This window comes from Vicia villosa, linkage group LG1 (assembly GCF_029867415.1).
Source record: "Vicia villosa cultivar HV-30 ecotype Madison, WI linkage group LG1, Vvil1.0, whole genome shotgun sequence".
Taxonomy (NCBI): Eukaryota; Viridiplantae; Streptophyta; class Magnoliopsida; order Fabales; family Fabaceae; genus Vicia; species Vicia villosa.
This window is the reverse complement of record NC_081180.1, coordinates 168,761,722-168,778,455: the sequence shown is the minus strand read 5'-3', so window position 1 is coordinate 168,778,455 and position 16,734 is coordinate 168,761,722. Positions and strand designations below refer to the sequence as shown.

The window sequence follows — 16,734 nt, the reverse complement described above, 5'->3', positions numbered from 1 at the left end:
TGCAGCAGCACTAATAGAAACACTTACCACTAAATTTAGACCAACTACATTGAGTTATTAATTTTCTCTGATTTTTGGGATTGTATTTAAGACATTCTTATCAATAAACATAAGATTAATCAGAATATTAACAAACTACTTCACAATATTTACTTCATTTTCATCTACTTGCTACTACCTTCTAATTTATATACATTAAGTTAGCATTACAAAAGAAATAAAACACATCATTTGCATACATTATATTTCACAATTACTTCTAATAAACTTTATCATATCATTGTTATATGTACATTGACAGAGGTTCATTCACAAGGTGGAAAATCTCATGACAGCAACCATGTATTGATCACTCCCATCCCATCAACATCTTCCAAACTCCCTCCTCAATCTTGTTCCGCGGAACACACAATCCCTCCCCTTCGTCGAGCAAGATTCTATAAACTTCCCACTCTCGGTCTCCGATCACGTGTCTCGCTATCTCAGCCTGTTGAAACAATTCATCAGAATATTAACATTACGTCTGCTGAAAAACTATTTCGGAAATTTAAAGGACTAAACGATTCGACCTTTACAAATTTTGATAACAGATCAGTAATTACCGAAAAGATGCAAATTTCGAGCATTTTGAGAGCGAGAGTAATATCGTAAAAAACTAGAGGCCGTCCTTCGCCAGACAACTCGACAGGGTTTGCAACCAGAAGCTCGGTATCAGGGCCTCGGCTCACAACAGCTACTCTTAGTGGACGATATAGTTCCGTTCTAAGGCGCGACAACAAAGAACTCTGCTTGTTAGGGTCAACTATCTTCTTTCCATCTGCTTGCATGATGAACAAGTCCATCTCACATTTTCGTCGAGGCTTTGTAGTGAAACGCCCGAACGAAATCTGATTAAGCGACAAATAGCATTGGCACATATTCAATTGATAACAGCATAAGATTAGCATAAAACAATATCTATTCATGATGATTTTGAATGAACATACCTTAATGTTGTAGTCTTTGAGAGTTCTCATTATGTCGTAAAGAAGACCTTTGTGGTCTTGGCACGTAATTTGGACAAGGGAATGAGCCGGACTAAGCGTGTTGTCCACCGTGATAGAAGTATAATCTGATCGGAGAGTTCCGGTTTGAACTGAATCAGGCAATTCCAAACTATAATCATTTTCAGTGATGGCAGCTGGAAGGAATGAAGATGCCTGCGAACAAGCAGAAATTTCCGGACCAACCAATTCGATGTCCATAGTAAGTACAGAATCCTCCAAAACACCTTTTATATGTTCCATTGTATCATCCTTTCTTGTCTTTGTATGTAGAAGATCTCTGTCATCAAAGGCGCATTAAGTAAAACGATAAAGAAGTTTTGGTAGAAACGAAGTAGCATTATAGAGTAGCAAATAGAATATGTAAAAACCTGGTATCTATGATAAAAAACAGATCCAAGACTTTTCCATCGGGTGTAGTGGAAACCTTGACTTTGATAATAGAAAGCTCTAGTTCACAAAGAACCGCAGTAACATCTGTCACAGATATAAAAACATTAGGTTAATTGGTTGTGTCTACCGATTTCACACAAAACCGGATTCGCAAAGTAAAAGACGATCTTATAAAAATAAGATATGGCATAACATAACTCCAAATTGGAATGCATTCAAGAATATGACATCAATGGCTTTCATAACAATCGAACCAAACCCTGCAGCCCTTTTACTACTCCGCCGAACTAATGAGAATGAAGGTGGATCGTTGTGACCAAAGATCGATGAATTAAGAGTTGCAAATTATGCAGAAATGAAAACAAAAGTACCAAGGTCTTGGACTAATCCGTAACTAATAGTGTTGAAATTCTATCGACAACAGCAACATAAAATACATGCAGTGTTCGATTATCGTAGAGTCAAATTTGATTCCAGTGGCGTAGAATTGATTACGAGAAGTTGGGATGCTCTTTGAGTAGAATTGATTTTGCATCCAAAAATGATTCCAACTTAAAGCACTTTTAACCAAAATCAACTTTACATAACCAATTCATTCAAAATCAATTTTCGTCGATCCAGAACCAACCACACACACAGGAAGACTTGGATTTCCAAGTAAAGCTTCGAAAATTACCGTGTAAGAGTCCTTTCCGATCATGGCAGCAGAATTTCAACAGGAAAACATCAGGAGGCTTAGTTGGCTGCAAATCCGAACAGTAATAAGAGATTCCAGAAGCTGAGGAACAAGAAGGACAAGCTTCAACCATCCTCTTCTTCAACAAACTCCATCTTGTCTTCTGTTTCCCAACCACCCAGAAAACTATATAGCACCACTTTCCATCCGTTGACACATCTACATCACCACACCGAAAACAAAAACAAAAAAAAAAACTGTTATTCTTAATCTCAAATTCAAGAAATCCACTTCAGCATCAAACAAACACAGAAACCAAAGCAAACCCATCTCTGAAATTCAGTAAACTCACATACCCATATCTCAAATTCAAACAAAAATGAAAATTTCATGACAAAAATTTGATTTTTAAACGAATTCCAATCTCAGAAACTATGAAAGTTTTGATTTTTAGTGTTGGTAAAGTTACCTCCTCTAACAATGTTTAGACCAAAGAAGAGTATGATACGACACAAGTCACAACCAAGACCGGTTTTGTCGGGGCAATTCACAGTAACCATAGTTGGGTCACCTTCTTTTTCTGGCGGCTTGATAATCACTACATCATCGTATAGTATTCCCATGGTTTCTTATTATTGTTGCTGGTTTGGTTTTGATTCAAAGGAACAGCTTTTTGAAGTTTGTGTCTTGTTACAATAGTGGTTTGTTCTTTAACTTTACAGGTTGCTGTTGTTGAATCCTTGTCGAGAGAGAGAGAGAGAGAGAGAGAGAGAGAGAGAGAGAGAGAGAGAGAGAGAGAGAGAGAGATGAGTAAGTAGTAAGTAGTGAAACTGGTGTTGGTGGTTGTTGTGTGTTGACTATAGTCTAAATTTTATGGGCAGATGTAAAGTTTAAGGTTGAAGGATATACTATTATTACTTTATTAGAGTGAATCATTTTAGTTTACAAGTTTTTTCTCTCTCCTAAAAATAGATGAGTCAAGAAAGTTATTTCTCTTAAGAAAAACATGTTTTTCTTCAAGTTATATAGTATTACAAAATGATCATTAATATTCCCTATATTCTTAAATAAAAACATTCATTTCACAAAAGATATATTTTTAAATATATGTCTCTTTCTAAATATAAAATACTATTGTTTCTTTTTTAAACAAATTTTTAATTAATAGTGCTAACTAAGTATTTGGAATATAAACACTTAAAATTAATTATGTTTTCGAACTGTCAACAAATGGTTTAATACAATTCGAAGTGAAATTCAGAAATTTGTTTGTTTAAAAAAGACAAACAAGTAAATATTCCCGAAGAATATTGTGCTCGTCATAGTTGTTGGATTCAATACAACAATCTACCATACATTGTGTTGCGTTTCCTGAGGCAGTTTTAATTGTTGTATGTTTATAAACATGATCATGGGTCATAAACTGGTACAATTAATTCAACCTTGCAAGTTACGACTCTCTAACCTCATTGATTTGGATATTTGAGTGCCAACTTTACAGGTAGACCTCTTTCCTCCACCTAATAGAGGCTTTCATTGTCATATTGAAGAGCTTCTACAACAACTTTTATCTGCACACCATCAATCTCATGTTCCATCCAAGAATAGTGGTGTTGTTTGTGGAATGTTTTATGATTCTCATAAAATTCTACATCAAATTCATTAGGTTTTCGTTGTGCCTCGCAAACTTTTTTGCTAATCGATCTAATTATTTTGTGTTGTATAATTATCGACAATTGTATCTTCTAAAGAGACTCAACCATTTGTTCACCATGACACAAACACACCAATTTCAACTTCTTTCACTTCGCAACATCCTTTTGTCTCCTTAAGTACCAGAGGATTATCCGGACTGAAAGACTCGTTCAAGAAATCCATGAAAAGAAGATCCTCAAGATTGGAGATGAAGGAGTAAAGGAGAAAATTGAAGAATTAAAGACTCAATCTAGGGTTTTGAGATAGCGAAAAGGTGGATTGTGTCACCAATAAAGTGCTTTTATTGGTGATAACTGAAATTCTGGTGTAACAGACCTAGATGTCTTAAAAGATGTCGAGACATCTGATTTGTCAAGAAACATTAGCATGATATATACACAGATTTATGCCAAACTGAAAGATAAATGACACCAGTAATTGTTGACCTAGTTCGGTGACAAACACACCTACTTTGAGGGCATACCAAGCCAGGAACGAAGTCCACTATCAGTAGTATTAATTCAGAGCTAAACTCCCTCGTTTACAACCCTTCACTTAATCCCTACCCAGTGACCCTTCTACCTAGATCCTCTCTAGATATGGAATATCCTTATCCCACTTCCTAACACCGCAGTGATGTTGTACAGTTCTCCAGTCCCAAGAGCTGTAACAACGACCTAATCACCAACCTTCTAATTACACAAACAAACAGTTTGGAAGACACACTTCCATGACAATCCCTAGCCAAGAATGTTGACTATGAACACTAACTTGGAGTTACTTTAAGGCTTCCTCCAGGAATAATACACCTCTTACCTACAGGATTCGAGGTTCACAAGGTAACCATCCCACGATGCGGGAGGTTTACCTCGACAAACCCTAATGATTACATCTTTTCTATTCTCGGCTGTCTTATTTTTCTTAGGTAACAATGCTTCTATTTATAGCCTATTACCAACTGGATTTGGGTCTTTAATCACTGCATATTTGCTGTTACAATCACAGTAACTTCTGCTACAAACAAGGTCTTAAATCTTTTAGTTTCCGAGAATATCTCTATATTTTGAAACTATATAATCTTCAAATATACTGATTTGATTCTTCTTATTGATTCCTCAAATCTTCTCATTGATTCTTCAGACTTGTTAAGAATATATGCATTTATTTGATTTGCATAATATCCAGGAATATTCTGCACTCTTTTGTAGTAGTTAGATCGTAACTGATTTAACTAAAACTCTTCACTTCAGCTTAGGCATGATGTCGTGACATCCCATGTGACATGTTGTTCTAGATGTTAAATAACTTCAACCTAACATGTTTCATTATCTTTTGTACCTGTTTTTATACATAAATTCTATACTCCATTCTTGCAGCTAGTATTTGTTGTACAAAAATTAATGCCAACTCTAGAAATACAAAACTTACAATCCCCCCTTTGGCATATTTTTGGCTAAAACAAATAAAAAAAATTACATTTAAAACCCCAGGGAATATAGTAATAGCCCAACCAATTGTAGTCCTCGGTAACTACTGTATACCACAACATGGAGATTTTCTTCAGAGTTTTATGTTGTCGAAACATCTTGTTCGACATCTTGAACAACATTCTCTCAGCTCCATTTGCTCCAGATCTTGAACACCAAGGAACAACAACCTCAGGATTGTTAGACAAAAAGTCCTAAAGTCATTTGGTGTACATGAGGAAAAAGATGTACAACTCTCCCCTGTAATCGTAGAACTACCTGCATGATTTGTCATATTGGGTACACAAATGGTGTAACTCAGATCATAAGTCACAATAATTCTTCATAACTCAGAACACAAGTCACAAACCGACACCATACATCATTATGATAGAACATTGTTTCTGACATGTTTGGATATCAGATGTGAGTATAAACTCCTGGCTAAGCATCTGAGCAATACACCTTTTCTCCCCCTTTTTGGCCAAAAATTGACAAATAAGGCCATCATAAAACCAAGCCCAAGTACAACTTACCCATACCCGCATGAACCTTATAATGATCAGCACTTTCAAACTGTGAAACGATAAATAGCATAAGGCTCTATAAATAAGCTGATAGGAGACTTAGGAAATAACAATCCTTGAAAATATGACAAATTGATTAGTGAAGGAAAACATTATTTAAGGAAAAAACTACCACAAACCAATGAGTATCGTCCAATATCTTTGAATGCCTTTAATAATGTTGGATTGTTTCTATTGAGTAGGTAGAACATACATGTGCGTAGTCAAACCAAAAAAAAATTCCAATTCCAAGATTGCCTTTTGACTACCTTTTCTGGTTGTGGACCAATTCTTCTGGAAGAACCAATTTTCTAAGATAGCGCATGCATAGTCATGGACACAACTTTCTGACTAAGCTTTGATGTTATCCTCCAAAATGTTTCTTTGCTAGCTTTAAATAAACATATATTTTCACAACATGTCTTGACATCTGGTCAAACATTGCCTCTCATGCCTTAGTAGCACAGAAACACATAACACTTTAGAAAAAATAAGTCCTTGCTAGCTTCTTATTCAAAATCCTCCATTGCTTAAACAGTCATCAACTCCTTTTATTCTACTTTCGAGATTACTGGCTTTTCTTCAACCAGCTCCAACTATGACATTATAAATGATATTATACTCAAATACAACCATCACTAGTTGTGATCAAAGACAAGGATAACCATCAGTAGTCATCTTAAGATTTCATACGAATCAACCAGACAATGTCAGAGTTCATTTTTTTTCTAGTTTATGATTAGAGACTCAGATACACCACACTCCCCCTGAAAGCTACCTAATGAATTAACCAACCACAATCCTACACAAGGACAGAATGTCAGAACATTCTTTAGAATATCCTTGTAAAAAAACTGCAAGGACAGACTCAAGACTCTCATGTCAACACAAAACTAGACTCATCGACATTCTTTTCTCCCCCTCTTTAGTCTAAACTTGACAAAAGGTGATAAGAAAAAAAATCAAAAAAAATTTAAAATAAGAACAAGCAAACCCTAAGAAACAAAGAGTAAGTATAAGTTTCTCCCCAAAAGAAAATACCCCCGGAAACTAAGAGTAAGTCCGGGTTTCCAAAAAAAAAAGACTCTAACAAGAAGAAAACATACCAAAAAAATATATGCATAATTACCTCAACACCAGATACACTTGATTAGGAATTTCTCACATGTTCTAGAACAAATGTTCCCAGCTAACTTGCTACACAAGATCCAGGCTGCCACTATCTGTAACTTAGAGTAGAAGAACCCCTTCTTCATCAGCCATTCTGCTATTGCATTTACTATGATAGAACTCATGTTTTGCCAGCATGTTACTATAACTAAGATCATATACAACTCCATACTATCAAAACTACCACTTCTGACACTATTGCTGAGTGCCAAGATCTTCTTTTACATCCCAGACAACTGATAAACTTCATAGATAGAACTAAACTCTCAGAGATCATCACGACCATAACAACTTTTGAAACATGATATTCAGATTACATGGACAAATACAAAGTCTCCCGTCAATTTATTCACCATGCATGGATAGACTAACCTTTTCTTACAGGGTAAGGCAATTCTCCTTCACACTTATGACAGTTGCCGAGCCTTCTTGGTTTCAAACTTCTATATGCGTTATACACACTTCCTTGGCTGAAAATACACATTTGAGATGATTCTTTAACATCATATCTGTCAATAATCCCAAACCCCTATGTATGGCATATACTATGGCTTTGGAGGAACATCCATAGTAGTTCATGCCCAACTCCTTGCAGGGGATACAGGAGCTCACACTTCAGAAGTTGATCAATCATTTATAAGAATCACTAGTTGTCACCATACTCCAAAGAGCTTCTTTATAAGCAAGTTTCAGACCACATGTCTGACTTTGAGATATAAGGCGTTGTCCTTCTGCATCAAAAATTAGATTCCCTCTTCGGTCAGACCATACAAACCATGGTATTTAGTGATCATCATACCGTGACCAGACTGTCTAGATAAGTCTGCTTCTCCCATTCTCCAGCCTTAAACAATTCATCCCAACTAGCTTAGAAGATTCCAATTGACCACTGGCTGAATGACTGTAAGTTAATTTTCCAAAATATTAACTTAACTTAGGTTGATGCATCTCCATTGCATACAACCCCTTGAATGTCTCTCCTAATTTATCAGAACAAGAGTATCATGTTCTCATAGACTTGACACGTGATGTCAAGTTTGAGTAAACAACCTCCATCCTGTTTGAGAGAAGCATAAGTCGTATATATTGAGAAAAATAAATTCTCAACACAGGGATGTCAAGATATTATATCTCATAGCAGCACAACATGTGGTTAGTTCACAGCCATATAAAGCTCTCTCAACAGAATCTGTTCCATGGACACTTACAAGATAAATCTGGCTCCTTTGATCAGAAGGATCTCTCAGATATTAGAGAGAACGTCCTTGACAAATGAACTTGACCTTCATATTTGAGAACCTGGTTGAGATAAAAACTTTCTCTGGAATACTGAAGCTCAACCTTTGCACTTCCTACTTACTTGAATAAAAAATAAACTGAACCAAGACATAGACAATTTGGTTGACCTCATTCAACCAGTCAATCTAGGACATGTTTTCTAGACAAACACCCAAGATACACAGCCCAGATGCCTCCTTTTCCAAATCATGAGTAGTTTCCAAGCATATACGATCACTACACATTTTTTTAGCACTCAGAGCATCTGTAGCAGGAATCTGCACACTTGCCGACATAATTTCTCAACATCTTGTAGGACATTAGTTCCCTTATTTTTACAAAACAAAGCTTGGTTGTGAAAAAATACTTCCCTTAAAGCATATATCCAAGCTTCAACAATAGCAGGATTTAGAGTCACATTCCTAGATAGGTCAGGTATTAGGAAGACTCAATTAGAGACTAAAGTAAATGGACCTAATCATGTATCAACAAACTCATCAGAGATTCCTTTATGAGTGGACTCAGGAGCTAATCCTCAAGTATCTTTGACAGCTTTACTGAGTTAGTTGAGATTGTCTTGCACAACCACCTGCTTAGGAGACAAAAAAGACCTTACTGCCCTTCCAAAATGTATGGCACAAGGAAGACCCAAGCTTATATCAGATACCATGCAGCAGAAAGAAACATACCAGCATCTCCTCAACAACCTTCAGGCCATGCACATGCACAATACTTCAAGTCTCCAATCCGCCTAACACAACATAGTCCATCCTCCTCTTCAAGGGACCATATACACAACATTATACCTTGATCAAAAGACCAAAAAATACCACCAAAGGATCCCATCCAGAACAGAACAAGATGCCTGCTCTGATACCAATTGAAATTCCGGTGTAACAGACCTTGATGTCTTGAAAGATGTCGAGACATCTGATCTGTCAAGAAACAGTAGCAAGGTAGATACATAGATTTATGCCAAATTGAAATATAAAAGATACGAGTAATTGTTAACCCAGTTCGGTGACAAACACACCTACTCTGGGGGCATACCAAGCCAAGAATAAAGTCCACTATAAGTAGTATTAATTCAGAGCTAAACTCCCCCGTTTACAACCATTCACTTAATCCCTACTCAATGACCCTTCTACCTAGATCCTCTCTAGATATGGAATATCCCCATCCCACTTTCGAAGTGGCAGTGATGTTGTACAGTTCTCCAGTCCCAAGAGCTGTAACAACGACCTAATCACCAATGTTCTGATTACACAAACAAACAGTTTGGAAGGCACACTTCCAATACAATCCCTAGCAAGGACTCTTGACTATGAACACTAACTTAGAGTTACTTCAAAGCTTCCTCCTAGAATAATACACCTCTTCTAACCTACAGGCTTTGAGGTTCACACGGTAACCTTCCCACAACCCGGGAGGTATACCTCGAAAAACCCTAATGATTACATCTTTTCTATTCTCGACTGTCTTATTTTTCTTAGATTACAATGCTTCTATTTATAACCTATTCCCAACTAGATTTGGGCCTTTAATCACAACATATTTACTGTTATAAATCGCAACAACTTCTGCTACAAACAAGTTCTTCAATCTTTTAGTTTCCGAGAATATCTCTATATTTAGAAACTATATAATTTTCAAATATTCTGATTTTATTTTTTTGATTGATTCCTCAAATATTCTTATTGATTCTTCAGACCTGTTAAGAATATATGCCTTTATTTGATTTGCATAATATCCAGGAATATTCTGCACTCTTCTGTAGTAGTTAAATTGTAACTGATTTAGCTAAAACTCTTCACTTCAGCTCAGGCATGATGTCGTGACATCCCATGTGACATGTTATTCCAAATGTTGAATAACTTCAACCTAACATGTTTCATTATCTTCTGTACCTTTTCTTATACAGACATACTATACTCCATTCTTGCAGCTAGTATTTGTTTTACAAAAATTAATGCCAACACTAGAAATACGGAACTTACAATAACAACCTGAATAACGAGTCATGAAGTATCAAGAATTTTGATCAAAGGGTCGTGTGAAATCATGTATGTCAGTCTCCTCGAAGATCCAGGGTTGAAGAGATAGAAATTCTGATGTTATTGATGCACTGATCTAGAGGCGTTAAATGACTATATAATACACCCTTAGAGCAGTATGGTGACAATGATATCTTTGGGAAAAGGAATAGATTTTAAGATGGTAAATTTACACTTATTAATGCCCCCCAACAAAAATGTCTAGAATTGTATTCTAGGGAGACCCTTCTTCGCGACTCTTACCGTCTACCTAAAGATGAAGTACCACAACATTTATGGAAATCAATTTCCATCCATAATAACTTAGCAAGAACCTGTCTAATACATGAAATATTACTAAAAGATGTGAGTATAGAAATCCTCTAGCAAGAGAGGAAAGTGAAAGAGGCCAATGTCTTCAGTGAGAGTCAAGTGGATGTAAACATCAAAGAGTTTGATGCATGCTTGGGGGAAGTCATGATGGACAATGATTTCGACCTCCCAAATAGGGTAATGATGAAAATTTTGAGACCAATTCTAGATAGGGAATTCATAATCATCCAGCTCGAAGAAAACCCACCAAAATGGTAAAGATAATAGATGAGCTTTCCTCGTGAAAAATACATCATAAAGTTCCTTAAAGCCAATATATATCTCTTTTCCATTTCCATGGATGAGTTTCTTGTCATTGATCCTAGTGTTGCCTATCATCAATTGAACATCGACTTCTCTTTACAACATGTAGCCCGTAGGAGGAAGAGAACTCCCTTAAAAATGAAGAGGTTGTACTGCGCTGAAGTGGGTCCCCCACTCCCCACCTAAAACACGAAGGATATAAGGGTCCAATCGCTTTTGGGAACGTGTTAAATTTGAAAATTTAATCTATCCTATGAAGGAATGGGAAAAATATAAATAAACCCAACTGACATGTGAGTGCAGAGCACCAAAGAGATCAGAGATCGGAAGGTTGGTTATATAGAGGGAAGGTATTAGCACCCTAAGTATCTGTAGTACTCTACGGGAGCCTTTTGTTTATGTTTGTACTATGAGTCGTATTGCTCGTTTGTTATTGGGAAAGTTTCTTCTTTGTGTAAGGAAGAGAGTGGGGATTGTTAAAAAAGGCGAGGGACCTAAATAGGTTTCATCGAGAATAATTCTCTTTTGGGGATGTAGTACCATGATTATCTAAGGTCTAAGAGAGGGTTACCTCGAAGTAATCCTCATCTTAGTCATAGTCCTATAATATATATATATATATATATATATGTGTGTGTGTGTGTGTGTGTGTGTGTGTGTGTGTGTGTGTGTGTGTGTGTGTGTGTGTGTGTGTGTGTGTGTGTGTGTGTGTGTGTGTGTGTGTAAAGCATATAAAAAGTATAAATATAACAAGTATAAAGTAAACTCATGTGAACAAATATTTAATCAGGGATGAGTCAGAAAAGAGAAGAGCCTTATACCAGGTGGAGGCCCATAGTGTGTTTGTTTATTGCTTAAACCGAAGTTTATGTAAACTATATTTATACTGCTTAGATCTTTTTCCATGAGTAAATCCCCAGTTATAATAAACATATATATATATATATATATATATATATATATATATATATATATATAACAAGTATAACGTAAAGTCTTGTGAACAAATATTTAATTGAGGATGAGTAAGAGAAGAGGCTTACTACTCATGGAGAGGTCCAAGATTTATTTACAAAAAGGATTGGGACTTACAACTCAAGGAGAGGCCCAAGATTTATTTTAAAAAAAGGATTTGGGACTTACAACTCAATGAGAGGCCCAAGATTTAATAAAAAAGGTTTTGAAAAGTTTGATTGAAAGAAAACCGTAATTGTTTGATTAGTCCATGATATTTTGAAAATCATTTTAATCAAGGTGTAAAAACAAATAAGTCAAGGTGAACATGTTATATACATTTAATCAAGACTTAAGACATGGTATTTTATTTACATGAATGTTTAAAATTTATTAGGTTGAGAAAAAATCAAGAAGAAAGTCATTTTAAAAGTATTAAAATACTTAAAATAGTAACATCTTTTAACCTAATTAAAATATATCAAATAAATATTACTTTTGTGATTTTTGTGTATATTCATGAAATATATATATAATAAATGAGAAGTGTATAAAAAATTAGCTAAAAATGATTAATTTTTCTAGATGAAATAATTGTGTGAAGTTTATAAAAAAATGAAGAAAACAAGGATTAAAAAATTTGTTTTGGCCTCCAAAGGACTTAAACCCATGCCCACATACTCACCACTAAATAGTTCTACCACTGGGCCAATGCGGTGGCTTGATATAAAATGGTTTCAGCTAAATATATTTGAAAACTAGTCATGAATGTGTTGAAAAAAACAAAAGGTTTGGGACTGGGGGATTTGAACCCCAGACTTTAGGCATAGCAAGAGACTTAAGGTGCGCTTTTAGTAACACCCTTCTAAAACCCCTTGATTTTCAAGAATATTCTTAATAAATAAATAAACTTAAAACAAAAGCAATGATGTCACATCTTCTTAAAACTCCATATAACAATTAATCCTACTCCGTAACACGGTTGTAAAACATTTAAAGTTTATTAGCATATTTAGTGCCATTAATCAAATTACTTCAAACTTCACTGCTGAATAAATATCTCTTAGAAACTTCTTCATAAATTAATCATTACTACGAAAGGTGGTTCTTACATCTACACAATCATCATACTTCGTGTTTATAACTTCATGATTATAAAAGTAATACAAAATCTTTAAAATAACAAAATGCTCAAGGTTCACAATCAATCGATCACAATTCCGATGTTACATATCAGAGCACGACCCACTAGACTCAACGAAACTAAATAACACACTCCAAAGCTACCTCTTATGCTTCCTGCACTAAACTTGATCACCTGCACATTATCCACGTGGAGGTAACATTCAAACAAGCAGAGTGAGTAAATCACAATCATCATAAAAAGCATAAGTAATAGATATAGTATTCATGGCATAGGAATAACAACAATATGGCATCAATTACGACATCTATAATACTGTCATACCCCAAAATTTGCCCGATCAAATCTGCGTCTTTCAATTCATCAAAAGCCAAAATTAAGAGTCATGGGGTTTGACATTTCTATTGTCAAACCCGCTCTCTTATAAATTCGGTAAAGGTTCAAAAGAGAGCAAAATGGTGAAACTTAAGTTTTGAAAAGACATGTGACCCACGATTTAAAATTCGAGTATACTTGCAATTTTATTAAAAAAAAAAAAAAACCTTAAGGGCCATTCCATGGCTTCATAATATTTTTTTGTGTATTTAGGTTTTTATTCATTTAATTACCAAATAAATAATGCATAATATCTTTTGTTTATTTATTTTAGGTTTTTATTCATTTAATTACCAAATAAATAATACATAATATTTTTTGTTTGTTTATTTAGGTTTTTTTTTTAATTATTTTATTCACTTAATTGCCAAATAAATAATATGAAGTATGAATGAAATCCAAAAAGAAAAAAACATGGGACACTAACATTTTCTGCCAAGGGAATTCGGGAGACTCATTGGGCCAAAACAAGAAGGTTTAGATGAGATTTCTAATCAATTTTCAATCACACTCAATGATCAATTCTTACCATATTTGTTGACCTAAAGAAATCACATATAAGAGGACAGAAAATCTGAGCCAAGGGAGGGGGGCCGAAATCAAGTTCACAAACTAAAAGAAAAAAGGAAAATCGAATTGGAGATTAGAAGCTAATTCAAGGAGCCTTAGTGATTCAAATACGCCCCTGGTGCATAACAGAGGAACTCTCGCCCGTTCTCCAAAATCACATCATCGAGAATACACCACTCTTAACCACGGTTTGCCATCTTTTCTTTCTTTGATTCATTTTCTTACATACGATCATTATAAATCAATTTCGATGGTATAATCATGTTTGTATGAGTCCGCCGGATGTTTCTGGGCCATGTATTTTGAGTTTGCTCGCAGGTGTAACATTTCACCATTGCTAGGGTTTTCTATTCTTGAAAAGGGGATTCACGCTTAGGGGCAATTGGAGACCAAATTAAGGAGACCAATACGTTCTTAGGCTAATATATATTCGTTCTGGGCTGTTATTTGGTATGGTTGAATGTTGATTTGCAGGTTTGAAGAAGGAAGGCCTATGGCAACGCGTGAAAACCGTTGCCTAAGGTTTCTGTGTTTTCAAAAAACACGCAGCGAAGAAGAAGACCCTGTCCGCGCGTTTTGTTTGTTTAAATTTTAGTCACGTCGTTTTTTTGTATATTATAACTTGGGGTTGGTGGTTTAACATGAGAAAGATGCAGCGCACTTGGCTTTGGAAAGAACGTGGAATCCAAGGGACCTGGGTTCGATCCCCAGCGTCCCACATATATATTTTTTAGTTTCTTTGAAACCTGATCCAGCGCTGCTCCCACATAGGCATCTACCATACGCCTTCGTATCACAACCTTTGGATCGTATCAAGAGCAGATCCAACGTACTCAGGATTGGAAGTGTATCATGGACCCCCAGAGGATGCTCACATGAAATTGGCGCCCAGGTGTCCTTGTTTTAGTTGTTTTATTGTTTTTTTTATTTTATTTTGTTTTTTTATATTATATTAAAATATTAAATTCAATTAATTTGTTTAAATAGGATTATTATATAATTAGGATAGAATTATTTAGGATTATTTTCTCGAGTATTTTCCCGATTATTCGAGTTAATTAATTTAATCGATTTTAATTAAAATTAACTATTAAATCATAAAAACCCTAGGAGTGTGTAACCAAAATATTAGGGTTTGCCCGATCCCATTACCGTTTGGCAAAACATTAATCTTAATATTAATTTTCTCCCCGAACCGACTATACCTATTAGTCGCAGTAGGCGAGAAATAATTTTGATTAATTTATTTATTAATAATAATTTAATTAACCCTTTATTAATTCTCTCCTCGACCCGACTAAAACTATTAGTCGCTTTAGACGAGAGATAAAAATACATAAAATTAAAATACACTTTAATTTGCTGCCTGCGACGATCAATCTATCGATCTGAGTAACCAGCAATGCCCCATAATCCGTTAGCTATACTGACCAAATCTATTGGTCACCGCATCTAACGGTGCCATATCAAATCAGGGTTGTACGCCCAAACACTTAAAACACATCAAACCACAAACTACGGATTTTCATCCTTTTCAATAAGGCAATTCAAAATGCCTTTCAAATCACAACTTCTAAAACTATGATAGGCCATTCAAAAAGCCTTCAAACCATAACAAATCAAAATCAATTCAGAGGCGTACAACCCTGTGCCCGAACTACGTTGACTCTGATTCTCCATAAGGAGATACGTAGGCACTTGGATAACCAAGGCGAGTCCCCTTCCTCAAAATCTCATATTTTCCCCTATTCACTGCCTTAGCTATAAAACCTGAAATATTTTAGCCATAAAATTTGACCTTAGATTCAAAGCCATAGGAAAGGGTCGAGGGTGCCTAACACCTTCCCTCGACCTGATTATAATAATCTTACCCCAATCTCATAACTGCGTAGGGTTTCCTATTCGCCCTTCAGAATAGGTGGCGACTCTAAAAGCTTAATTTTTAGGGCAGGTTGCTACAAATACAATGTCAATTCTACAATTCTTCTTACCAAACATCACAAATTGAAACATCCAACATACACATCAAATAATTCAAATATTTAATACATCATAATCATTATAAAAGACATAAGAAATAAATATAGCAATCATATCAAGGAAACAACAATCATATAACATTATTTAATAAATTACATCATATAACAACAATTACCAGTTCTTTATGTCATAGCATCATTAATCCAAGTATAAATCAAATACCTCACTTAAAATATACCAAACATTATCTTCCAAGAATAAATCAAAGACATCACTTATTCCAAGTATTGTGAAATGCTACAAACAATGAAATGCAACTTCATAATACTCATGCATGTGGTACCAAAACATCACTGATGACTTAGTCATCGTTATCCTTCAAATATCCCCGACAATAGGATCAATTCCCGCTTGGAAAAGGAGCACCTCACAAGTTGCTCTCAATCCGCACTATGGGATTGAGGCCATCGTTGGATCAAAACGTCCTAACATCACTGGATAAATTAAATATCCTGCAAACTTCACTGGACAAAAGTCTTACAAATGCTATCAATGCATGATGCACAATACCATATAAAATACGACCACGACTAGTCAAAATGCATCATCATTCATCATATTTATCATACATCATCACATGCTTCATTTTACACACATTATCATAACATCATCGATTCATCATATTCATCATATTTAATCACATACTTCATATTACCCACATCATCATAACATCATCGATTCATCATATAACAAAC

At 35.2% G+C, this 16,734-nt stretch overlaps 1 protein-coding gene across 1 annotated transcript; it reads right to left on the bottom strand.

Annotated features, from left to right (window-relative positions):
• Nucleotides 1-206: 206 nt before the first annotated feature.
• Nucleotides 207-2,939, bottom strand: LOC131620143 (ACT domain-containing protein ACR10-like). Its single transcript, XM_058891162.1, has 6 exons — nucleotides 2,582-2,939; nucleotides 2,113-2,331; nucleotides 1,415-1,520; nucleotides 987-1,323; nucleotides 603-887; nucleotides 207-487 (listed from the first exon to the last, which is right to left on the bottom strand). Exons 1-6 carry the CDS (start codon nucleotides 2,733-2,735, stop codon nucleotides 350-352), a joined length of 1,239 nt encoding a protein of 412 aa, XP_058747145.1. The 5' UTR covers nucleotides 2,736-2,939; the 3' UTR covers nucleotides 207-349.
• Nucleotides 2,940-16,734: the final 13,795 nt, after the last annotated feature.

Coding starts and splice junctions, on each gene's coding strand:
- LOC131620143 (XM_058891162.1), bottom strand. CDS start 2,735: ATGGGAATACTATACGATGATGTAGTGATTATCAAGCCGCCAGAAAAA. Junction 2,332..2,581: donor TCTAAACATTGTTAGAGGAG/GTAACTTTACCA, acceptor GTGGTGATGTAG/ATGTGTCAACGGATGGAAAG. Junction 1,521..2,112: donor TCGGAAAGGACTCTTACACG/GTAATTTTCGAA, acceptor TATCTGTGACAG/ATGTTACTGCGGTTCTTTGT.